Here is a 25593-nt window from a genome sequence, read left to right on the forward strand (position 1 = left end):
GTTTCATCAACAGAGAGGAGGCCACATTGAAAGCACTAAATGCAGGATATGATCTTGGAAGAGGAGATTGTGAATCGTGGAAGGAGGAGATTTTGGAGTAGTTGTTGCACCTGCAATGGACACAGTGGGAAGTGCCTTGGACAGCAGGATGGGCGGGAAGGTAAAAGCAAATCAGTGAGTCATGCAAAGAATGGTCCCCGTGAAAATGAAAAATGGATGGAATGGGGAAGATGTGGCTGGTGGTGGGATTACATTACAGCATGGGCAATAAGGAATAGACAATAAATGCTGGCCTGTGACTGATATTCACATCCCATGAATGAATAAAAAAACAAAATCACATAAATTTTGGAAATACCAGATCAATGACTGATATTGCTTGAGCGAAGCTTTCCGATACCTCTTGATTTATATCTATCAGTCTTAAATGTCCACCTAAGAGAACATGCTGAACCTCAGATCATGCAAGTTTACGTAGCTGTATCAGGGTGGATTTGTCTTGCTGCGGAACTGTCTCAGTGCAGAGCTGTTTTGAAGTGGAGCTGTCTCAGAGCAGCGCTGTCCCATTACTGAGCAGTCCAAGTGCAGATCTCGCTCTGTGCAGAGCTATCTCTGTGTGGAACTATCTCAGTGCGGAGCTGTTTAAGTTTGGAGCTGATTCAGTGTGAGGTGTCTCAGTGCAGAGATGTCTCCATCACCAAGTATCTAAGCTTATATCTTGGAAAAGAAATTCAAAGATCCTGCCTTCAAGTTCAGAGGTGGCATGGCTACCCAGTGAACCACAGCAGGCACACTCATTTGTTCTGTCATCGCTTGCCCACTTTCTCCTTTGTTTGCTGCCCCCATGGGTCAGAGTATGGTCTTTGATTATCGGAGGGCATCACAGAAAAATCCATTGCTGTCCATGAGGTTGCATTTCATTGTGTTCAAACTATCTGAAAATCCATTAGGCTTGAACGACAATTCTAGTCACCATTTTACAGGAAGCATATAAGAGCATAATTGGAGGCACTGAAGGATCAATGGGGATGTTAGCATCATTAGATTTATTTTATGGAGAGATTAGTTGCACTACCTGATTTTCTTTAAAACAGAGGTGGTTGAGGTGATGCTTCATTAAGTTACCTATTTTCTAAAGTAAGAAAATTAACCAGGGCACATAGATTTAAAATAATTTGTGAAAGGAGAGATGCAGAGGGTCAGAGAGGCATAAACCATCATTGCATTTAAAATGTATTTGGGTTTTCACTTCCTGAGATATATTGTCAGCTGGGAAATCATGCCCAATTCAAATAGAAAGATAAAGAAGGAGGAAAAGCTATTTAAACAGAAGATGAAATGCTTATTTCACCTCAAATGCTTGAAAATAATGCACATCAGTTATACTGAAAAAAAACTATTAAAAGAAGCTCCATTATATGGCATTGATCCAGATCTATATTCAATTTGTTTGTGGGTTATAAATTCTCTCACAATGAAAATGAGGAATATGCTTAAAAATATACTGAAAGGTTGCCGCTGGGTTTGTTCTATGGCATACAGTTCTCTGTTATTTCTGCAACTCCTGAAGCAGACCGGTGCTTGTGCATGCCATGGTCTTGTAAAAACACACAGAAATGCTGGAGGAACTCAGCCAGTCTCGCAGCGTCCCCAGGAGGTAAAGGTTTATTACCGATGCTTTGGGCCTGAGCCCTTCCTCAAGGTAGAAGCGAAAACGGGAAGGCATCTGAATAAAGGCTGAAGACTGGCAGGGGGAGGAGTCCAGACCAACAGCTGCAAGGTGTTACTTGATTGTGTCTGACTTCTCATTGGATAAATGCATTGACCTCTTGGAGAGGCTTTGAAAAATATCTGAGATCATTCAAAGTAACCAAGTTGCTTTTTTTTATATTGTTGAGAATTCAGCAATACATTTTTATCACAATGTAATATCAAGGACAAACATTGAAAATTTAATTTCAACCTGGGATAATATTGCAGTTGGAAAACTTCACTAAAATAGCAAACTGAAATTAGACATGCTCAAATATGGCAATGATTTTATTCTGTAGCTTTTCAAAACTGACATTCTTTCACAAGTACTTCTTGGTCGATAAAAATGTGGTCTGTATCACGTTGGCTGGTAGCTGTTCAGGCCTCAATGAGTCTCGCGTGCGGTTAAACATGGAAGTCTGCGGTTCACTGGAGGTCAGATGGTGGGACTAATGTTTGTACACTGTGCTGCTGGGTCAACCATTGAGTCCTTTGACGCTTGAATGTGTTAGACTGCAGCACTTGATCGTGGAATCACCTTGCTCTGAAATTCATGGCAGACCAGAGAGGGTCTTTCAGTGAATTGATAGTTTCCCACAGTGGTGGTATTTCTCAGTGGTGCTCTGTACTGTTTGGAATGAACGTCTGCAGTCATCCCAGACCTTCTTGGCAAAGATGCATTCTTAAAGGACATAGGCAGCAGTGCAGCCGTGACTCCCTGAACAGAGGGTACAGACACACTTTGCACTAGTGGCCCCTAGCTTTGCCTTAGGGAGCATTGAAATAGTGGCCGATTCAATTCAATGCAGACATTAACTGTATGGATAAAGAAGAGAGCTTAGCACATGTACTTTAATATTTTTTACTACTTGTATTGCGGATCCAGTTAAACAGCTAAAAATGGTTTGAATCCTATTAAAGCAGTAAGATGTGTATAATGTTTAAGCAAATCAGTTGAAACAAGCACTTTTTCTATTGGTTTTCCTTTGCATTGTTTTCTCTACTGTTCTCGCCTGAGAATTGGCTGCCACTAATGTTGAGATTGTCCTTCAGAAGAACCTCAGAAATGCAGTGTGGTGGAAACCACAGGTCATTTAGTGTTCATGTGATAGTGTTCCCAAACATCAGACTGCTCTAGATTTCCAGGAACAGATTTCAGAAACATCAGCAAATTCGGTTAATTAGGAAATGGCTTTTCATGTGTGTGTTTTTTTTTAACAGGATCCTTTGTTTGCAATAGTGTTTATCAGAAAACGAGCGTTTTAATACATGTGAATACTTCAGAATGGATTATGTTGAACCGAGTTTACCAACCTCTCTCACGGCACATGGTTCATACTCAACCAGACTTGACTTCTTTCAAGGTGGAGGGTATAATGAACTGATTGGGAGACAATTAGCCCTTAGGCTTCAAGAAGTATTTCTGGCAATAAAGCACTTCCTGTTGGCCTCGGCGCTGTCATAGTGCAGGAATTGTAATTCACAGGTTGTGAACAAAGAACATGGACTTACTGTGGCCTGGACCTTTGTGAATCCATTCCCAACTTTCCCCACCGCAGGTGATTAATACCTTACCAAGCTCTGACATTTTGTCCCTGTTCACGTCCACTGATAAAACTGCTAGTCAACCTCAACCAATCAGGATTGGCAAATTTCCTCAAGACATTTTTTTCTACATTAGAATGCAAGAATTAGTTTCCAAAATTTAAATTTTGCAGTATGACACACTCACTTGCTTATCTTTTGTAACTGCTGTTTCAGTGACATGTTCAGGTTGTCGTGTGACATTTTGACAGGTGACTAATGTTTCTGGCCTGACTGAACAGAGTAGTTTCAATTACTTTCATCTTTGCATTTTTGATTCCTTGCATTGCACACTATATCTTAAAGTGTTTGTTTGATGATGGACAATCCTTTGATAATGCAAATAATTTATCATACAGTTATAGTTGATTGTTTTCCTGACTTAAAACTACAGTGGGATATTTTTCCCATATTTGCCAAGTTCATCACAACCTAGAAAGAGGGTATTTAGCCCAGTGAGTCCATGCTGCCTCGCAGAGCAATCCCGTTCACTCATTAATTTCCGCTGTAGTCGGTTCCCCCAACAAATTTCTCATCCACCTGAAATTAGGCGCAATTTTTCTGCAGCCAGTGAACCTACCATTCCTTGCATCTTTAGGAACCTGAGCGCCAGGAGGAAACTTGCTAGAGGTAGAACATACCAAGTTCACACAGATCCAGATGTCAGGATTGAACCTGGATCACTGGATCTCTAAGGCTCAAGGACTGCCAGCTAAATGGCAGTGCAACAATTTATCAAGCTATTCGTTCACTCTGCTGTTGCTTTAACTAAACTGTAGTACTGGGATTACACAGAATATTTGAATCTGTGGCTGGAAGGTAATGGATCTCTTTCTGAACTTTTGTGTGTTGTTGGAAACCTTGTGAATATTAGTGTACAAAGTGCAGTGGCAACTTCACTATGAGGTTGTTCCAAGGCTAGGTTTATGACTTGGAATACTCTTTAGTTGGTGTCTTGTTTTCCAAAGACCCACATTTTCACTTTGATGTGTTTAAATTGGCATTTGGCAAAGCTGAATTGTTTTTTTTAGAGCTTGTGTGAATGTACTTCACATGTTAATGTACCATGCTGGACTGTAAATTTTAGAAATGGACTTTCCAACAAAGCTGTGCAAAATTAAAGTTGTTTTCAGGTGCCAAAAGTGGGCTGAGATCAAATGAGGTGCACCTGGTGATTAGCTGAAGGGCTACCTTGGGGCGGGGTTTCTGTGTGCAGTGGATATTAATTTGAAAAGGCGATGTAGTGTTATGATGGAGAACTGTTCGGCTGTGTGGAAGGATTGTTCTGCGCTCTGTTTGGCTCCAGACTCCTGTGCCATTATAAATCACCAGATGTGCTGTAATAATAATATTATTATCTCCAGCAGTATCGGTTGAGCCTAACAATATTTAATGGCAGCAGATGAAACACCAGGGCTTCCAGCTTGCGACAGGAACATCTATTCTGTTGAAGATTATAAAATGGTAGGAGATTAAAACAAGTGATTTACATGCATTATTTAATAGATATAAATCAGTAGTGAGAAACAGGAAAGAGTGGAGGAAAGCAGCAAATGGCTGGATTTTTATGGAGCGAAGGGTCGTTTGAAAGATTGTGCCACAAATTTTCATTTGCACCATTGGAATTGGCACAGGTGCACACATAAAGCAATAAGATGCCCACCTGTTCAGGCCAGACCTGACCTTGGCAGAAGAGTGTGTGTTTTTTGTTTTCTTTGGGAAGGGAAGTGAGATTTTGAGCAGATGTTGCCAATGAGAAGGGATGGGAATGGCTGGCCCTCTTGTTTCTCTGCCAGCATTGGAAACGAACTCTCTTTGAAACGTCACCGATGTTTGGACTGAGGGAGGAGATCCTGGCTGCCCCTTCTAGTTGATGAAACTCTCGTGTTATTTCTGTTATTGTTTACACTGCAAGCAGCCAGATTGTCCTTTGAATGTTTGCAAGAAAATGAGGAAGGGGTGCAGTTTTACCCATTCTGTTAGGTGCTAAAAATGCTGTGAATCACCCTTCATCGAGATGGACCAGTTTCCTTCAATTAACTGCTTTGATTGACAAATTACGCTACATGCATAGAGTGCATATTGATAGCAGGAACTGAGGACTGAATACCATAAGAATGCATGAAATAAAATCCCTGTTTGCAATTCAATAAGATTTTTTGTCCAAAAATAGACTTTATTCATGATAAGTTATTTTGTAAAGAAACCTGTTCAAAGATTTTTCACATCCTTAATACATTGTTATATTTGCCCTCTATTTAGTGCTGTTGACCTTGTAGTCACTTCCCCCTCCGATATTTGAGGGACTTCCCCTCCGGTCACAGACTCTCAATGTCTGGTGGCAGAAGGACCCCAGACTGTGGTCCTCACTGAACAAAGCCCTTGCATTGGCTGCGCCAAGACTTGGTGCATCCCTCAGCACACGCTCCTGTAGCCTAGAGTGTGCCAGTCAGCAGCAATTCCGCACTGACATCAACTATCCAGAAAGATAATAACTTTTCTTTTATTTCTGTGCATCGATTCCCTTCATATCTAACATTCTACCATTCACAAGGCACAATCAGGGTGTGGGTCTGTGGCATAGCAAGTACCTAGCTACTTGTTTTATGCTCAGTGTGGATAAGTTTTGATGAGAATTTTACCCACTCACTGATTTCCCTCATACTCTGAAAGTGTAGTCAATGCAGAGAGAACAGCCGTGTGTGTTTGCCTTTAAAAGAACTTTAATTGTTTTCATGTCTTGTTGGCCTATTTAGGCTAAAATGTTTAACCTTCAATGGAACAAAAGCTAAGTGTAAAATTAGAAGCATTGATGGTGTTTTTAAAGAAATTCTGCAGCTCATGCTTGCATATTTTATTGAGGACAGTCAAATAGACTGGTCTTTGTAATATGAGATTTGTGGTATCAGTTGGCCAGTATGAGTAATGCCAGTAGAGTAATTGTAAATGAAAATGCTTTGTTCACAGCAAGTTATGATACAGAGAACACAACAGATTGTTTCAGAGTTTTGGCTGAGCACATCTTGTCCGCTTTACCATGCACTGATATGATTTGTGTTGAATCCTGCTTGCCATTTGGATGAGGGGCAAAAAAACTAATTTCCAGAGACGGGGCCTGCCACCTAAGATCAGATTGGTCTTTTGAGCTGGTAAGTGGCTTTTGAAACTCCCTCATGCTGGTTTCTAAACCTGCAGTGGCAAGGATGAGGTATATTACTCTGAACTGTCGCCCATTTATTTTTGATTCTCCTCAACCCTAGCTCTGTAAATTTTTCAAAAGAGATTAGGTTCCCTTCTCTCTGCCAGATCTAAAGATTATGCAAGGGAGGGCCGGCATCAGTCTGCTTTACTTTAAAACCTCCAAAAAAAAATCAACGTCTTGCAGATATGGTAGAATGAGGCAGCAGTTGTTTCATGGACGATATGCAGGCCAGGCATTTGATTAAGTTATACAGTATAGGCTTTATATGTATCATATAAGGAAATGTTCATCATTTAGAATCAGAATTTATTGTCATGAACGTGTCACGAAGTTCATTGTTTTGCGGCAGCGAATATCGGTAAAAAAAGATTACGTCAATTAATGAAAAAAAAATGAGAGAAAGTGAGGTAGTGTGTGTGGTTCATTGTCTGACGAAATCTGATGGCAGAAGGAAGAAACTGTCCTTGTGTTCATCTTCAGGCTCCTGTACCTCCTTCCCAATGGTAGAAATATGAAGAGGGCACAACCTGGGTGATGGGATTCCTTGGGGACAGAGGCTGCTTTCTTAAGACACCACCTTTTATAGATGTCCTCGATGAAGTGGAGCCTGATGCCTGTGATGGCTCTAGCCAAGTTCACAACTCTCGATAGTTTTTTTCTTGTTTAATGCCTTGGCGCCTCCATCCCAGACGGTGACTCAACCAGTTCGAACGCTCTCCACGGTACAGCATTAGAAGTATGGAAAAATCTTTGTTGACATACCAAATTTCCTTAAACTCTTCACAAAGTGTAGCAGCTTGCGAGCCTTCATCATGATTTAGAATATCACTGCCTATGGTTTTCCAATACCTTTTCCATGTTTTTTTTCACAATGTGGCTGAGGTATCACATGCAAATTGCAAAGCTGGATTTACAATATGTTCTTATCTTTGTTGAAAAGAGGAATGCTTATTTATGTACAGAATGAGATATTTTCCTAATGTTACAAAACTCCCTGTACAATTGAATTATTAGAGAAATATTTTTACTGTTGTGGAGTTGGGACATGGCGTCGTCAGTTTACATTGGCACCATCTCAAAAAACACAAATGCGATGAATGAAAAGTTTTTTAAAAAGCCAGATGGTGAAAATTTGAAGTAAAAACAGAAAATGTTCGAAACACTTAACAGGTCAGGTCGCATCTATGGAAAGAAAAAAACAGAAGTTAATAATTCTGACCAAAAATCAATGGATATGAATGGCTTGTTTGTCTGTTTATTTTCTGAATTGGGAATATGCTAACCAGCAGCTGAAGATGTGGGGCTTCCAAGCCCATATGACCAATTAACCCACTAACCCCCTTCGTCTTTCAACTTGAGATTCAGCACAGGACAACCCAGTCACCTTGACTAGTGCTGACAGATGAAGACCTTGCTCTACGGGTTATTTGCATCTGTGGGAGTGAGATTTCAACTCCAAGCCTCCAGAAGGTTTCCTCTTTATCAGTTCCTTCAATCTGCATTAAGATCTAAATCTGAGATTTCATCCCAGTCTGCATCTACCAATAAATCATTGGGAAACCTGGAATTACTCTATTAAAGGTTAAACACACATAGTTAAAATTTAGCTTGCTTCCAACCAAATGTGAACTCCTCTCTTCATCTCATTTTATAAAACTGTTAATAATGTAACATAGTCCTTGATCTAAACTGACAAAACAAGTGTTCTGTATTTAGTAAAGTTGTTCACAGTTCAGTCAGAAGATAAATAATCTTTCCGTTCATTGCCAGCTGTATTAGTTACACCAGGAGACTGATTTCAGAGGTAATCACAAATTTGTTAAATTGAGTGAAAAAGATACATTTCTAAAGCAATGGTGTTCTGATTGGATGAATAAGACTGACAAACTACTGCTCACCCAGCTGAAACAATGCGTTGTTACAATGTGTAGGAATGCTCTTCAGAAAACCGCAGATAATTGTGGTGCTGGAATGGCTTCAGGTTTACATTAGCAGGGGACTTCCATGGTTTCCAGAATAAATATAGGTGATGAATTACAAACCAGAGGAAGTGTATAGAGCTGATGCCAGGATTGAGGGAATGCCTCTGCAGCGAGCTTGGAGAAATTGGGATTCTCTCATTATCTTGTGGATGCAGAAATGGCAAAGGGAAGGTTTGGAGAAGGTGCTTGGAATGAGAAAATATTTTGATAAATTAGAAAGTTCCAAAGTCAGAAGGTCAGTTTAGGTCAACAGCAAAAGAACCAAAGTGAATATGAGAATGGATTATTTTGGATGCGGTGAGTTGATGAAGCATTAAATGAGAAGGAATTAACTCGCAAGTATCAAAGGGCAGTTATTTTGATGAAAGACCAATTTGCAGATGATTGTGCAGTGATGAACTCGCAGGATGATGGGACCAATTGAATTGCTACTGCAAGGAGCAATGTATCTCATGGCCTCTTATTGGACGCCACAGTTAGCATAGCAGTTAGCGCAACGCTGAGTTTGAATCCGGTGTGGTCAGTAAGAGGTTTGTACATTCTCCTCATGTCTGCATGGGTTTCCTCCCACCCTCCAAAAAACATATGGATAAATATATAGATTAATTTGGGTGTAATTGGGCTGCACGGGTTTAAATGGCTGGAATTGGCTTTTACCATGTTGTAATTAAATAAATGCGTGTCTTTCCTCCGGGTGCTCTGGTTTCCTCCCACCCTCCAAGGATCTACAGGGTTAGTAGGTTAATTGGTGCATTTGGGTGGCACAGGATCATGGTCCAGAAGGCCTGTTACAATGCTTTATCGCTAAATTAATTAAAAGATAAATTGTGTTTCAGATTCCATCATTGAGAAGTCTGACCTTTTGTTGGCAGTGCAGAACCGATGGGCAGATTATGCTAAAGACTCCAGCTACCTGTCCTAACCTCGGCCAGGTGCAGAAAGCCAACCTCATTAACTTGCCCCAATCCAGGAGTGAGGGAATGAGACAAAGCGAGATCCTAGTGGCATGCTGGCAGTGCCCCAACTCCTGTCAACGCCTTGCCACATTTTGTTTACAGTCAGAAAGTTAGAAAGTAAGTCTGGAACTGAATAGTGTGGGAGGTCCTGCATGCTGGCAATGGCCTCGGAGCTCCCATTCCAGTGCCAGCAGCTTCCAACCGAGGATGGTGGTGTGTCAGCACTGATTTCAAATTTTGCTTCCTTTGAGTTAAACAACATCATGTGCTGGCAGTCCAAATCTCATGGCCAATGAATCTCCCTCTGAAGCCAATAGGAGAGCAATCCACTTACTCCCACTGTACTGAACCTACTGATTATTCTGCAAACTCTTCCTTTTCAAAGGTATTAATTCCGTACTGAATCAGCTCTCAATGCCCTCTTATTCATGGTCACATGGATTGTGCACATTCACTGCATCACAAAAATCTTTTTGTCACTCATTCATGTAACTGTAAGTTAATATTATCTTGTTATTGACCTTTTTTACCTTTGCAAACGGTTGATTTTTATTTTTATCAAAGTCCTACGTAATCCCAAGCAACTTCTTTTGAATTCTGTCCTCACTGTTTTCGGCAGAAAAATATTTCCTGGATGTTCTTGGCATCTCTCTTTGGCATGCAGGTTAGTTTAGCTTATTGTCACATGTTCAGAGAAATGGCAAAAATGTACTTTTTGTATGCTGACTTGCAAAAACTTTGGCACTCTCCAGCGTCACATTGAATTTTAAAAACAGAAAGGGATCAAGGGTGTGGAGAGAAAGCAGGAATAGAAATCAGAGGTCAAATGATCAGCCATGACTGTATTGAATGATGGTGGAACAGGCTCCAAGGGTTGAATAGCCTTCTCCTGTTCCAAATTCTCCTCCTCCTTCTGTTTCTTAGCAAAAAGATGAATTAGGACACTGTTTTTGCACTTTAACATTGCAGCATGTCAGTATAATTTATGTTTTTTTTCCTAGAGCTCGCATGATTTTTCCGTTCTGAAGTGCCTCCCCACCTTCAAGGAGTAGCCAAAACTCCAAATACCCGTAACGCACCGTGTGTTTAGACAGAAGACCTGAAGTGTGGTATTTAAGGAGGCTGGACATCCTATTCCTTAGCCCGTTGTTCACAGATGACCTGCAGTTCAGTTTAGACTGCAGGTCATCTGTGAAAATAGCTAGAGATCGAGGAGGTAAAGTATCGGAACGGGAAGGAGTCCTTATTCCCGTTCCAATCTTTTTACGCAGACTGCGTCCCGGGAAATTGGGAATTATTTCCTTGTGTAAAAAACATGTACAGGTGAGAATTGCAGTGGCTAACAAGGCCCACGATTTGATTTTGAGCTGAGTTGTACAACGTGCTCAACTGTCACATTCACCTTTAGAATCCTATTGTGGTTTCGTCAGATGGCACTCTAGCACCCCACCTGATCAAAGCCCACTGTAAGAAAATGTGTTTTTTCGAGCGTCAGGGAAGAACAGCAATAAGATGGTGATGAAGTGAAATAGGAAGGGATGCTGTGACCTCAGTGTAAGACACAAAATCCTACGTCTGGCCCTTCTTCCCCCATATCTCCTCCCCCACCTTTTTGATTCAGGAGCCTGCCAGCTTTTTGCATATACCTTGACGAAGGGCTCAGGCCCGAAAGGTTGGTTATATCCGTTTGCTTCCTATAAACACTGTGTGACCTGCTGAGTTTCTCCAGCACCTGTGTGTATTGCACATAGTTGTGCGCCTTCCACGATGGAAAACTCGTTCTCGTGATAACATCACCAAGGTGTGCAATGAACACAGTAAACCCTGGAACATGTGGACTGCAACTCAGCTGCTCTCCACTCCTGACTTAAACTTATCACACATGAGCATTCTTTTTGAATGACAGACAAGTTATATAAAATGCCTGAAATAAAGCAAAACAGCCAGTTTGCACTTAAAATTTCCTCAGCCAACATTGCAAAAATGACAAGCGTGGCAGATTTCCAGATTGATTGAATGCATGTGGCCTGATGTAAAGTGCAAAATATTAATGATGCCAAAACATGAAATGATCTTGAATACAGAGAAAGCTCATTACTGCAAGCCCAAAAAGTCATTGTTGGAAAGAATTTATAACATGTTAATGAGACCCTCCTGCACATAAATGGGTGGGTGGTTTTTCAAAAGGCTGTGTGTGTGTGTGTGTGTGTGTGTGTGTGTGTGTGTGTGTGTGTGTGTGTGTGTGTGTGTGTGTGTGTGTGTGTGTGTGTGTGTGTGTGTGTGTGTGTGTGTGTGTGTGTGTGTTGTGTGTTGTGTGTGCCATCATCAAAGAATAAATAAGGTCTCAAATGAAACCTGAATAAATTTGACTGGAGTTATTGCGATAACATTTGCAGTTTTAATACGTGTACCATTTTCTGCAAAATAGGTTAAATCTGAGGTCGGGAAGTTGCGTATGGCCATTGTTTTCCCCATTGTATCAATGAGTAATCTCCATGTCTCAATTTGCCACCACTTTTTAAAGACTTCCTTTGGTTCTCTCACTGTTCTCAGAAGGCTGAGTGTGGTCACAGTGGTCGATGATCATGCAACATAATGATCGGAATGCGATGGGTTCACAATTTAAGTGCATTTCGGATAAATGTTCTGAAAATTCCACTTGGAGTTCAAGCTTTTAATTGAACCCTATTCATTACTTGTACATTTTTTTTTATTATTGAGCACACAATGTATTGAATTATTGAAAGAATGAAACATTGAACCTGATTTTGTTACAGATTTACACCGACTGGGCCAATCATTACCTGGCAAAATCTGGCCACAAGCGACTCATCAGAGACCTACAGCAGGACGTGACAGATGGGGTGCTGCTGGCTGAGATCATCCAGGTTGTGGGTATGTGCTGCCTTGTCTTTCGATTGGAAAGAAAATATAATTTTTACGTTTTGAAATTCAGCAAAGTGGCGCATCTTGTTTCACATGCTGCAGGGCTAAAAATGGAGTAAAAAGAGTGGTCCTACATGATGGGGCACTTTCAATGCGCAGGTTACAGAAGAAACTTTGGATCTTGCACTTTCCCACAAGCAAGAAAGGGATTTCCTGGCAGAGCTACTCGTCACACCAAGTCATAGCCTGACAGTAAACCAAATACTCTCCCCAAACTTCAGTCATTGCCACAAACATAAAACACCAATAGTAAGATGGGAGCCCGGATTATGATCTAAAACTTTTACATCCTTCTTTTCTGGTCCACAAATGAATAAATCTCTGTTCCAATACCTAATTACCTTGACACATCTCTGTGCATCCTTATAACTGGGGCAGTAGACCTCTGGATAAAATTCCAAGTCAAGTTTATTGTCACCTGATTGTACAAGTACCTCATTTACAAAAATCAAAGGGAGATGGAGGTATGGCCCTACCTAATTTTAGATTTTATTACTGGGCTGTTAATATTCATTATCTGACTTACTGGCTTTTTTTCATTCTGTCAAATTGGATCGTCCATTTTGGACAGATATAGAATTGAGATCGAGACAGCAGTTTTCAGTGGCCTCTTTATTGGTTACCTCTCTTCCATTTAGTTTTTCCAAAATCAATAAGGGTATATCTAATCCAAAACTTAAACACATATTGCAAAACTGGTTCCAATTTAGGAAATTTTTTAATAAAAAAAAACTTTGTTTTATCTATGCTATCTCTCATAATTATTTTTTTATGGCAAATATTCATTTTTTTAGATATTTACAGATTAGAAATTTCCTAAATACCATATTATCAGACTTTCTATTTGTATATCCACCAGATCCACTTGATAATATTTTTCAATCCTTCTCAGAAAGGATTAATTGGAATTATATATGATAGATTATTGAAATTACATCCAATACTTCATAATCATATTAAAAAGGCTTGGGAATTGGAATGTGCAAGATCCTTATCAAAGGATCTATGGGACAAGTTTCCTCAACATGTGCCCGACATTCATTAATCCAATTCAAAGTGGTGCATCATATTCACATGTCCAAAGTTAGAAGATAAGCTGCCTTGTATCTTTACAAATATTAATCTTTGGTTGTGACAGATGCAAATCTCATATTGCTACATTGACGCATATGTTTTGGTCTTGCCCTTCCTTAGAAATCTATTGGAAAGGAATGTTTAATATCTTTTGAATTGCATTTCAGATGGAGCCACGACCCAGTCCAATAACCGTTCTTTTTGTGGTTATTGAACCAGACATGGGGAGTTTTTTCTGTACCTGCGCAACAGGCTGTGACCTGCTCCACATAGTTGGCGAGAAGAGCCAAACAGAAAGACTCTAGACCTCCAATAGTGTTTCAGTGTTCTCTCATATTATTTTAGAAAAAAATTAGATATGTATTTGATTCATCGGTGAAATTTGAAGATACATGGCAATCTTTTATGTCTTATTTTCATTTGATATAAATGTTTTTAATGTGATTAGATGTACTCACTCTTCCAGATGAGATATAGTCCCATCTTTGTTTGTAGATTCACGGTATGAATCAAAAGCTACAAAATATATGTAACCCTCAGAATAAGATGCTTAGAAAATATTTTTGATATCTATTCTGTTTTCATCCAGTGTAGTGGAGGGTGGACTGAGTTTATACTGTTTGAAGTTTTTTCAGTTTTGTTCCCTTTTCTTCGTTGCACTGTATTTATTATAAAAACCAATGAAAAGGATTGAAAAAGAAAGATTGCACAAGTACAACCTGATGAAACAGCGTTCTCCGGTCCTCGGTGCAAAAACATGCAGACACACAACCAGATATAACACGCACACAAACAAATAATACATATGCAGGACAAGTATTATATCTATAAAAGTACAAATGAGAGTTTCAGATGGTTAGTGCGATCAGTTCCTTTGGTTGCTCAGCATTCTCACTGACCGTGGGGAAAAAGCTGTTCCTCAGCCTGGTGGAGCTGACGGGAGCAGCTGAAAGATGCTGTGTACAGAGTGGAAGGGGTCCTCAATGATTTTGCACGCCCTCTTCAGACAATGATCCTGGTAGATCACGTCGATGGGGGAAGGGAAACTCCAGTGATTCTCTCTGCTGCTCTTCTGGTCCTGTAGATTGACCTCTGATCCATTTCTTTTCAGCAACTGTACCACACTGTGATGCAGCCAGCCAGGATGCCCACTGTAGAGCTCCTATAGATATAATGATGGCTGGAGGCCTTGCCCACTTCAGTCTTTTCGGGAAGTGTAGTCACTGTTGCGCCTTCCTGACGAGTGAGATTCTGAGTGTCCACGATAGATCACAAATTAAGTGAACTTCAAGGAACTTGGTGCTTTCCACTCACTCTACTACAGAGCTGTTGATGTGTAGTGGAGGGTGGTCATTCCTGGACTTCCTGAAGACCACAATCATTTCCATCGTCTTGTCCTCGTTGATACTCAGGTAGTTATTCTCGCACCATTTCACAAGATTTTCTATCTCTTCTCTGTCGTGCGACTCATTGTTGTTGCTGATGAGGCCAATGACTGTTGCGTCAGCTACAAACTTGACACTGTTGGAGCTGGTGCTGGTAATGCAGTCGTGGATCAGTAGAGTGAAAAAGAGCACATAACCCTGAGGTGTGCCAGTGCTCAGCGTAAAAATGCTCAATATTCTGATACCGACTCAGACAGACTGTGGTCTTTCCACTAGGAAGTCCAGGATTCAATTACAGAGAAGGATATTGAGTCCCAGTAGGCCCTTTCAAGCTGCCCGGTTAGCATCCCACTCACATGGCAACTTGAAAGGGTCCAACCTGGTCAGCGTGGTCCAAATCCAACTGGGTCCCTGACCAACCTCAGAGGTAGTCTAAACCTAAATAGGTCGCGTCCACTGACTGCTTGAAAACAAAAATGGCCGACCCGGTTGCTCCGGTGATGTCAGCACACGCATATGTGTGTCACCAGGCTGCATCAACTGAAATGCACAGTCCTTACATCCTGCTGCTCCTCCAATGACTGCAGCATTCGCCTGACAGTGGAGGTCACAACAGTTCCCTGCTGTACTGCAGCACAGCAGAGTTGCTTAGCCAGCATCTGAAGATCGTCCCTGTTCCCGTTCACCATTTGGACTTTGATTCATCACTTCTGGTTGTACTTCTGGTAAGTGCGTGGCGCGCCATTTAACGCTTCATTGCGGGGGCGGGATCCCCCTTAAATCGCTGGGTTGGCGATTTAATGGGTCCATCCCCCTGTAGCTTAAAAGGTGCTGGAAGCACCTTTTGTCCCACTAATCACACCTGGGTCCCAGGAAGGCTCCCCAGGTGCTGCAGCTTAGAAGGACAACTTCTAGACCAGCCTCTGGGGAATGATCGTATTAAATGCTGAGCTGAAGTCAGTGAACAGCAGCCTGGCACATGAGGTGTGTATTTTCTCAATATTGAAAAGGATACAGCAAAAATCAGAAAAGCTGGCTGTGTAGCTTCAGAACTGACTGCAGGCTGCTGAGAGACCAATTCCTTGTGCGTCTCAGGAGTAAGACAGGGCAGCACTCCATGACTGAAGGCACAATTACATATGGCCGGTCTAAATGTGGTAATGAAATTGACTTGAAACCTTTCTTGATATTGGAATAGACTTTATTAAGAGTCCTATTTGCCCCCCAAGTCACACAATAGTAAGAGCAGAGCCAAGACAATGGACAAAAACTCTTACATCCTTCTTTTCGGATCCACAAGTGAATTCATTCCTGTCCAATACCTTACTGGCTTGCCACAACATCTCCTGATGGAAGGTGCAGTTGACCTCTATATAAAATTCACTTTATGGTGAGATTTCAGTGGCACAGTTGGTGTAGCGGTGAGGACTGTGCCTTTCCAGTGCCAGCAATTAGGACTGGTCTGGGGTTCGAATCCTGCGTTGTCTGTAAGGAGTTTGTACGTTCTCCCCGTGTCTGTGTGGGTTTACTCCAGGGGCCTCCGGTTTCCTCCCACCCTTCAAAAACATACCGGGGTGTAAGTTAATGGAGTGTAAATTGGGTGGCGCGGACTCGTAGGGCTGAATTGGCCTGTTACAGTGCTAACTTTCCGCTCACCTGGTGTAAATAGTCTTCATCTTGATCAGCCTTGTCTGTCTTCCACATTGCTCGATGGCGTTGTGATCTTAGGACCTGATGCCCTTTGATTGTGTGAAACAAAATGATGCAACATTGACTTTGGTCCCATCAGGAGTTCTACAACTTCGCTTTTGTTTCTTGGTGTAAAGCACCCAAACAGTCTTTCCTACTGGACTTAAGCCAAAATTTTTTCATGAGAATGTCATGTGACATCAATGCTAAATGCACGGATTCTTACCATATTGAAAATAATGCAATCTAAATTCTACCTCATATGTGCAACCATACAGAAGATCAAGAATTGCACTGCTTACCACTGGATATGTCAAAAATGTGTGAATGAAACAAGCTATCACAGTTTTCCCACACAATGTTTTAGCACTTTTTTGTTACCCACCAACTTTCTATCTCGTGATTTGGACTGTTTGCTTTGATGCCACAGTTCCTCCAACTTGAAGATAATATCAGAGTTCACTTGTTAAATGACTTACAGACAGTCAATTGTAACATACAGTAGTTTTGATCTTTAGACTTGTGACTTTGTCTTTTGAGAAAATATTTTGAAAGCAAGCAAATGCTGGAAGCTCTACACAAATACAAAATCGCAATTTCCCCTCAAATCTTTAAGAATTCAATTATCATTGAAAATGTGTTTATTGTCATGCGCATAAGTACAGTGCCCTCCGTAATATTTACGACAAAGGTATTATTTTTCTTTATTTGCCCTTGTGGTCCACAGTTTTAAATTTGTAATCAAACAATTCACATGCGATTAAAGTGCACATTCCAGATTTTATTCAAGGTTTTTTTTTTGTAAACATTTTGGTTTGACCATATAGCAATTACAACACTTGTTATACATCTTTCCCCCCCATTTCAGGGCACAATGATGTTTGGGACATTTGGCTTCACAGGTATTCCTCTGATATGTTTAATTGCTTCATTGGTGGATGTATAAGAGAGCTAGGCTTGCTTCTAAGCTTTTGATCACCTTTGGAGCCTGTTATTGCCCTCTTTCAACATGAACGCCATCCAGGTGCAAATGAAAGTCAAAAAAAAGCCATTATGAGGCTGAAAAACAAGAATAGAACAGTTAAGAGATTTCACCCAAACCTTAGGATTACCAAAATCAACTGTTTGGAACATCATTAACACTTTGGACTCCAGCTATTTTAAATTTTCCATAATATATATTCCGGACTGAGTCCATTGGTAAACTGGTAAACATAATATTGGTATATTATGAACACCAGTACGAAGCAACTGGTGGTTCAGTAGAAAACTAGTCCCAGAAAACGGGGTCTTGGAATATATGCACTTGTTTGTAGTCCCTGAAACCCCAGGACATGGAGTAAATGTGGTTGTTGGTCATCCCTGAAAACAGGGACATGGGGGTCCAAAGGGTTAAGAAAGAGAGCATACTGGAGAGCTCAGTGATGATGGGAAAGGGACTGGTCGGCCAAGGAAGACCCTCCACTGCTGATTTCAGAAGATTTCTCGTCATAATGAAGAAAAATCCCAGAATGTATGTCCGACATCAGAAATACTCTTCAGGAGGGAGGTGTGGATGTAGCAGTGACTACTGTCCACAAAACATAAATACAGAGGCTACACTGCAAGATGTAAACCACTAGTTAGCCACAGAAACAGGATGGCCAGATTACATTTTGCCAAGAAGTATTTAAAAGAGCCTGAAGAATTCTGGAAAAAGATCTTGTGGACAGATGAGACCAAGATTAACCTGTATCAGAGTGATGGCAAGAGCAAAATGCGGAGGCATAAAGGAACTGCCCAAGATCCAAAGTGTACCACCTCATCTGTGAAGCATGGTGGAGGGAATGTTATGGCCTGACCATGTATGGCGGCCATAGGTATTGGTGCATTTATCTTCATTGACGATGTAACTGCTGATGGCAGGAGCAAAATGAATTCTGAGCTGTATAGAATCATCTTATCTGCTCAAGTTTGAGCAAATGCCTCCAAACACATTGGACAGTGCTTCATTCTACAGCAGGACAATGTTTCCAAATATACTGCTAAAGCATTAAAGGAGTTTTTCAAAGCTAAAGAATTCAAAATTCTTGAATGGCTTAGTCAATCAGCCGATTTCAATCCAATTGTGTGTGCCTTCCACATTTTGAAGACAATACTGAAGGGGACAAGTCCCCAAAACAAGCAGGAGCTGAAGATGGCTGCAGTGGAGGCCTGACAGAGCAACACCAGAGAAGATACTCAGCACCTGGTGATGTCTATGAATCATAGACTTCAAGCAGACATTCCATGCAAGGGATATGGAACAAAGTGCTAAACAAGATTACATTAATATACTATGTTATATATATGTTATATACATCACTATGTCCCAAATATTATGGGGTCTTGAAATGAGGGGACTATGTCTATAATTTGCTGTAACTTCTACATGCTCAAAGTAAAATGATCAATTTAATCACATGTGAATTGTTTGATTACAATTTAAAACTGTGGAGCACAGGGGCAAATAAAGTTTTTTAAAAACTGTCTTTGTCCCAAATATTATGGAGGAAAACATTCTTGGTAATGATGCACTGAAATTCTTACTCATTGTGGCCAAACTGGTACTTTTTGTAAAACTAGTACCAACTATAATAGTAGACATCATATAATGGTCTTCTTTGGCTTGGCTTCGCGGACGAAGATTTATGGAGGGGTAATGTCCACGTCAGCTGCAGGCTCGTTTGTGGCTGACAAGTCCGATGCGGGACAGGCAGACACGGTTGCAGCGGTTGCAGGGGAAAATTGGTGGGTTGGGGTTGGGTGTTGGGTTTTTCCTCCTTTGTCTTTTGTCAGTGAGGTGGGATCTGCAGTCTTCTTCAAAGGAGGTTGCTGCCCGGCGAACTGTGAGACGCCAAGATGCACGGTTTGAGGTGATATCAGCCCACTGGCGGTGGTCAATGTGGCAGGCACCAAGAGATTTCTTTAGGCAGTCCTTGTACCTCTTCTTTGGTGCACCTCTGTCTCGGTGGCCAGTGGAGAGCTCGCCATATAACACGATCTTGGGAAGACGATGGTCCTCCATTCTGGAGACGTGACCTACCCAACGCAGTTGGATCTTCAGCAGCGTGGATTCGATGCTGTCGGCCTCTGCCATCTCGAGTTCTTCGATGTTGGTGATGAAGTTGCTCCACTGAATGTTGAGGATGGAGCAGAGACAACGCTGGTGGAAGCGTTCTAGGAGCCGTAGGTGATGCCGGTAGAGGACCCATGATTCGGAGCCGAACAGGAGTGTGGGTATGACAACGGCTCTGTATACGCTAATCTTTGTGAGGTTTTTCAGTTGGTTGTTTTTCAGACTCTTTTGTGTAGCCTTCCAAAGGCACTATTTGCCTTGGAGAGTCTGTTGTCTATCTCGTTGTCGATCCTTGCATCCGATGAAATGGTGCAGCCGAGATAGGTAAACTGGTTGACCGTTTTGAGTTTTGTGTGCCCGATGGAGATGTGGGGGGCTGGTAGTCATGGTGGGGAGCTGGCTGATGGAGGACCTCAGTTTTCTTCAGGCTGACTTCCAGGCCAAACATTTTGGCAGTTTCGGCAAAACAGGACATCAAGCGCTGAAGAGCTGGCTCTGAATGGGCAACTAAAGCAGCATCGTCTGCAAAGTGTAGTTCACGGATAAGTTGCTCGTGTCTTGGTGTGAGCTTGCAGGCGCCTCAGATTGAAGAGAATGCCATCCATGCGGTACCGGATGTAAACAGCGTCTTAGACATCATATAATGGTATTCATTAGGGAAAGCACTCTCCAAATGTGACAATACATTGAGACAATGCCAGCTCTCAGGGAACCAATCTCATTTACTGTATATCTTCTTCATTTCTTGAATCCCTGCAAAATATTCTCTCTCACACACTCCCAAGAACTGTCCCTGAGCCTCTTTGCCACATGCTTGAACTTTACAGCAGCCAATTAACCGACTAGAACACCTTTGGGATGTAAGAGGAAACCAGAGCCATTGAGGGAAGCACAGGCAGAGCATGCAGACTCTGCACGGAAAGTACCCAAGGAGTAAAGGCAAACTCTTTGAGCTGATGTTTACTGAAACCCACAAGCTCTTCAGCTCGGCATTTCCCACCATGCAGGCAGCACATTCAGCGTAGCAGTTAGCGCAACACTGTTACAGCGCGAACGATCCGTGTTGGAATCTGGCGCTGTCTGTAAGGAGTCTGTACATTCTCCCTATGTCTGCATGGATTTCCTGCGGGTGTTTCGGTTTCCTTCCATCTTTCAAAACGTATGGGGGGTTGTGGGTTAATTGGGTATAATTTTGTGGCCCAGCTCATGGACTGGAAGGGCCTGCTACCTTGCTGTAGGTCAAAAAAGATATTTACAGCCCTGACAGAACAACTAACAATAATAAATAACTGTTCACATCTTCTTGATTCTTCCTGAGAAGTGCTAACCGATGTCCAAAATAGCAGCCAGTTAGTTCTCATGTGATGTAGACCACAAAGCACATTTTAATGATGTTGCTTGAGCCCTGAGCACTGGAAAACCTCAGAGGGGTGTTCCCTGTTCCTAAGATGTTTTACATAGCACTTGAGGCACAGCTTAATGCAGAAGGACAGCATTTCTGAGATATTGTACTCCGACACTGGGATATAAATCAACATTATTTTGCTCAGGTCATTTGAGACTTGAAACCACAAATATGTGACACAAGAGGCAAGGATACCACCCACGAATACACAGCTGACACCTGTAAAATACATCAACAAGAGGATAAAATTGGTGTGTAGCCAATGGGTCAGCCTCACTCGTGCAGGGAGAGGGGGAAAAAAGGTGTAAAGTGAAAGCCTGACATCGTGAGGATGAGAGAATGGAAAAGAGAAACTAGGAAACTGATTTTATTGCAATACACAAAGTGCTGGAGAAGAAACTGAGCAGGTCACGCAGCGTCCACAGGAAGCAAAGGGATATAACTATCGTTTTGGGCCTGAGGCCTTCGTCAAAGATGTGAGCGAAAAGCAGGCGGCACATAAATAAAAAGACGAGGGATGGAGAGGAGAGGAGGGGGGAAAGGTGCAGGCCAACAGGCAAGAATTAAGAGGTCATAGATGGAGAGGGGTGGGAGGGCAGGAGAAAAAAGCCGAGAAATGATAGTTGGAGGGGGTAGGTCTCTGAATGGAGAGGGAAGGGGGTGGGGTGCTGGAGTGAAGTAAATAGAGGGATCAGGAAAGAAAAGCCACTTTCACACTTGCCAGTGATCCCAGGAATCAAACACCAATCGGCCTTAAAAGTGGCAAGTGTGAAAGCAAAATCTGCACATTGCTGGTGTCAGATGATGTCATCTCATGCCAGGGATTGCCAGCCTTGACCCCTAGTATCATGCCCGGAGTCTGCAAATGCCGGCGTTGAAATCAGGCAATCACTTCTCTCTTTTGCGTGCTGCGTCATCCAGGCACTTCCGATTAAAGGTAGAACAGACCAAACGCCGGGGATAGACCCTTGCAAGTGACCCGGTTGGGAGTGGTCTAGTGTGAAAGGTCAAACCCCCATTCCTATCCCTATGGCCGATTTAATGGGACACAAGTGTGAAAGGGGCTAGAGAGAGACAACTGAGGGGCCTTAATGCTGTCTGGAGAATGCCCAGATAGAATACTAGGTGATGTTCCTCCAATTTACATTTTTAAAATTTTATTTTATGTCTATACCCCTGCACATCATACGCAAAAAGGCAAAATGCTCTTGTTCTGAACGAATGCAACTAATGACTTACTACAAATAGGATGATAACTTGAATCTATCTTACAAAATTCCTGCAGCAGGGAATTCACTTTAGGAATTTCCACCATATTTTTCAATGTTAAGAAAATTAGAAGCACAAAGAAGTGATATTGCTAACCATTAAAAAGGAGTGTCATCATAAACATATTTTCTCTTCTTTGTGCTTTGAGAAACTCTTGGTAGCATTACTTTGCTCGAGGTGAAGTACACTGAGGTCATCATCCAGCTTCTACAAGCTCAGGGTACTGCAGCCCTCAGCCTTGTTCCTTAAATTTAAATTTTTAAAATGTAGACATACAGGCCTAGAGGAAACCCACACAGACACTGGGAAAATGCACAAACTCTTTACAGACAGCTCTGGATTCGAACCCCTGTCACTGATACTGTAACAGCATAGCGTTAACCCTGCCGCCTGTTATTAAATGTATGCAGAACTTCGCGTTTTACTTTAAAAAAAATAATTGTTAGGTGAGGTGAAAAGAAAACAAGGCTTTTACTTAAATATGGTGTGTCCCCTGGGGGTGGGTGGCTGCAATGCCCTGTTGAGAATGACTGCTTTATACGTTAAGCAGTTTTGTGGACTGTCAGTGGGCTGGATCATTATGGATAAGCGAGTGACAATGCAATGGGAAAAGAGTCAATAATTCTAATGATCCTTGAAATGACTAACAATGGGCAGTAGGTAAAAGTACAAAAGAAACTGCAAAGAGGAGAGAGAATGCAGCACTTTAACTCCAGCAGATAACTGGACTTACTACAGACATTTAATTTTATTTCTGTCTGGTCTCCGGAACTTGCTGCAGTTTTCTCTCTCTCTCTTTCTGGAGTGGTCGTGAAACTTGATCCTGCTCACGTCATCACGGTCAGCTTCACTCACCACTGACAGCAGTCGTGTGTTAGCAGACTGTCCTGAAAGAGCGAGAGAGAAGTGAGTGCAGAAAGGGTTAAAGAAGGCTGCCATACAAGTAGTCTGCTTTCAGAGAATGACCTTTCTCCTCAGCTGCTGTCGGGTGGGTAGGTACTCCCCAGCAGAAAGTTGTGCATGTTCCTGATGAGTGTTCTTTGCTGTGCTGCAGTTACTTGCTAATTGTTTGACACATTTCCAAGAGAAATTACTCAGCCGTTCCTTCAGACTGCTTGTAATTGGATGACTTATCTGCACTCAATATGCTACAAGTGTTATTTTCCTTATTATTTCAGCAAATGAAAAGATTGAAGATATCAATGGCTGTCCGAAGAATCGATCACAGATGGTAAGTAACCCGTTTTCCTCTTGAATTTCAGACATTGCACTCCAGGAGGGTTTATTTTCAGAATTAATTGACTGGAATGAGTTTCAAAATTATCCAACATTATTCAAAATAGGTGACAATCCACAAATGTGCTGGAGTGTTCAAAAGTGATGAATTGAGGTACTTAACACAGATAAAACAATTAGTTTTATGATTTGTTTGGATTATCATATGAATACTGCTAAGCACAGATTAAAATATCTTCTTGCGACCAGCACAAATACAGCACAGTGTGGCTGTCCTGGAGTAAAGCACAGAAAAAATGCTGGTGAGAAACAATAAAGTCTGCAGATGCTGTGATTATAGTACACAAAAGTGCTGGAGAAACTCAAGAGGTCCCGCAGTATCTATAGGAGGCAAAGATATGTAACCAATGCTTCGGGCCTGAGCCCTTTGACATGTGATTTACCAAAAGGACCAAATTATTGTGAAATTCTGCACAGGAAAGAATAACTCAGGGTTGTATGTGATGTCACTTTGAACTTTGAAGCAAAAATATAGTCACCTTCAATATAATTTTAAAGTTACAGCTATGGGTGGGTGATCATTGGTCAGTATAGATTCAGTGGGCCAAAGAGCCTGTTTCAGTGCTATATGACTCCACAATTCTTTTGTGGAGAACTCCAGTTCTTGACATGATGACTGGACCTTCCCTTGAAGCTGTCTTTCAGTACATTTGTTGAACCTTACATCCCAGAAAATGGCCAAATGAGCCTTCATGCCCATTCAGGTGAGAAAATTATGGCTTCAATCAACCCATTCATTCTGGGGCCCCAAGGGTTGTGGCAGATGAGATGTTCAATCCATTGAATTTTTAGTACAAGAGAAGCATCTGATCCAATCACACTGGAAGTCCACGAGCTCCATATTATAACTATATCCACGCTTGGCTTAAAATACTTTTCCAAACCGCCCCCCCCCCCCCCCCCCACCCATCCTGATGGTTCTACCTCTTCACCTTCTGATATCCGATTAAGTGTCCCTTTAACCTACTCTGTTGCAGAGTAAACAACCTCAGTCTCACCAACTCCAGCAACATTAGCACAGTATGTTGGATAATTACTCTCTTCCATAAGCATCTGATCAGTCTGCACTGCTAATTGGGAACTCACCTGCTGACTGCCCCTAGGTTATTCACCAGGCATTTTCAAGGAGTGAGTTATTTAAGGAAGAAGGAAAGAATTAAAATTCATCTCACACCTCTGGATGCAATTTCGATCAGTGCTTCAGAATTGAATCATTTGGTCCCCAAGCCACTCTCAGCTGATGATGAAGAAACCCCCATGATTCAGCATGGCCCAATCATTGTTCAGAACTCCTCATGATAGGACATGTCTGCACATTGGAAAAGGGCAAGATTAGGGGCTTTCCAAGCTGGTGCTGGAGTGACAGGGAACTGACAGGGTGAGCTGAGCTCCATTTTGTACTGGCTGAAACAAACGTGGAAAGGTTTCCTCTGAAACTATGTGATAGAGTCAGGGTGAGTACACGATAATTTCATGTTGGTGAACTGAGTAATGACAAAAGAAATTAAATAAATCAAGAATTTTTAAAAAGAGCACTTTAAATTTAATTTTTTAAAATGAAAATTTAGACATACAGCATAGTAACAGGCCCTTCCAGCTCACAAGCCTGTGCCGCCCAAATATCCCACATAGATGAAGAGAGATTTGAACCCGGCTCGCTGGCGCTGTATCAGCATTGCGCTAACCATGCTGTACACTTAAAATGCATTTATGGGATTGGAATAAACATGAATTACAAAGTGTCACATTTACTTAATTTTTGAGAATGTAACTAGAAAGTACCTGTTTGGCTGCAGCAAGTAAGAATTTTTGGTGCATCTGTACATTGTTCAATGAATATGACCAGAAACTGATTATCATCATCCAGTAAAATAGAAAATGAATAACCAAAGGATACACTATATCTGGACTTTCAGATTGCTTTGATAGAATCTCATATTGAAGGATAATGTGCAG

At 41.6% G+C, this 25593-nt stretch overlaps 1 protein-coding gene across 6 annotated transcripts in view; it reads left to right on the forward strand.

Moving 5' to 3' along the window:
- The window catches only part of nav2a (neuron navigator 2a), a 411462-nt gene that overhangs the window by 83606 nt on the left and 302263 nt on the right, over nt 1–25593 (forward strand). For all 6 annotated transcript variants that reach the window (XM_069904879.1, XM_069904824.1, XM_069904830.1 and 3 more), the window contains exons 2-3: nt 12254–12371; nt 23520–23572. In XM_069904879.1, the coding sequence (XP_069760980.1) occupies nt 12254–12371; nt 23520–23572 (171 nt within the window). The remainder of the gene's footprint in view (nt 1–12253; nt 12372–23519; nt 23573–25593) is intronic.

Source organism: Narcine bancroftii, chromosome 1 (genome assembly GCF_036971445.1).
Source record: "Narcine bancroftii isolate sNarBan1 chromosome 1, sNarBan1.hap1, whole genome shotgun sequence".
In the NCBI taxonomy this organism is placed as follows: domain Eukaryota; kingdom Metazoa; phylum Chordata; class Chondrichthyes; order Torpediniformes; family Narcinidae; genus Narcine; species Narcine bancroftii.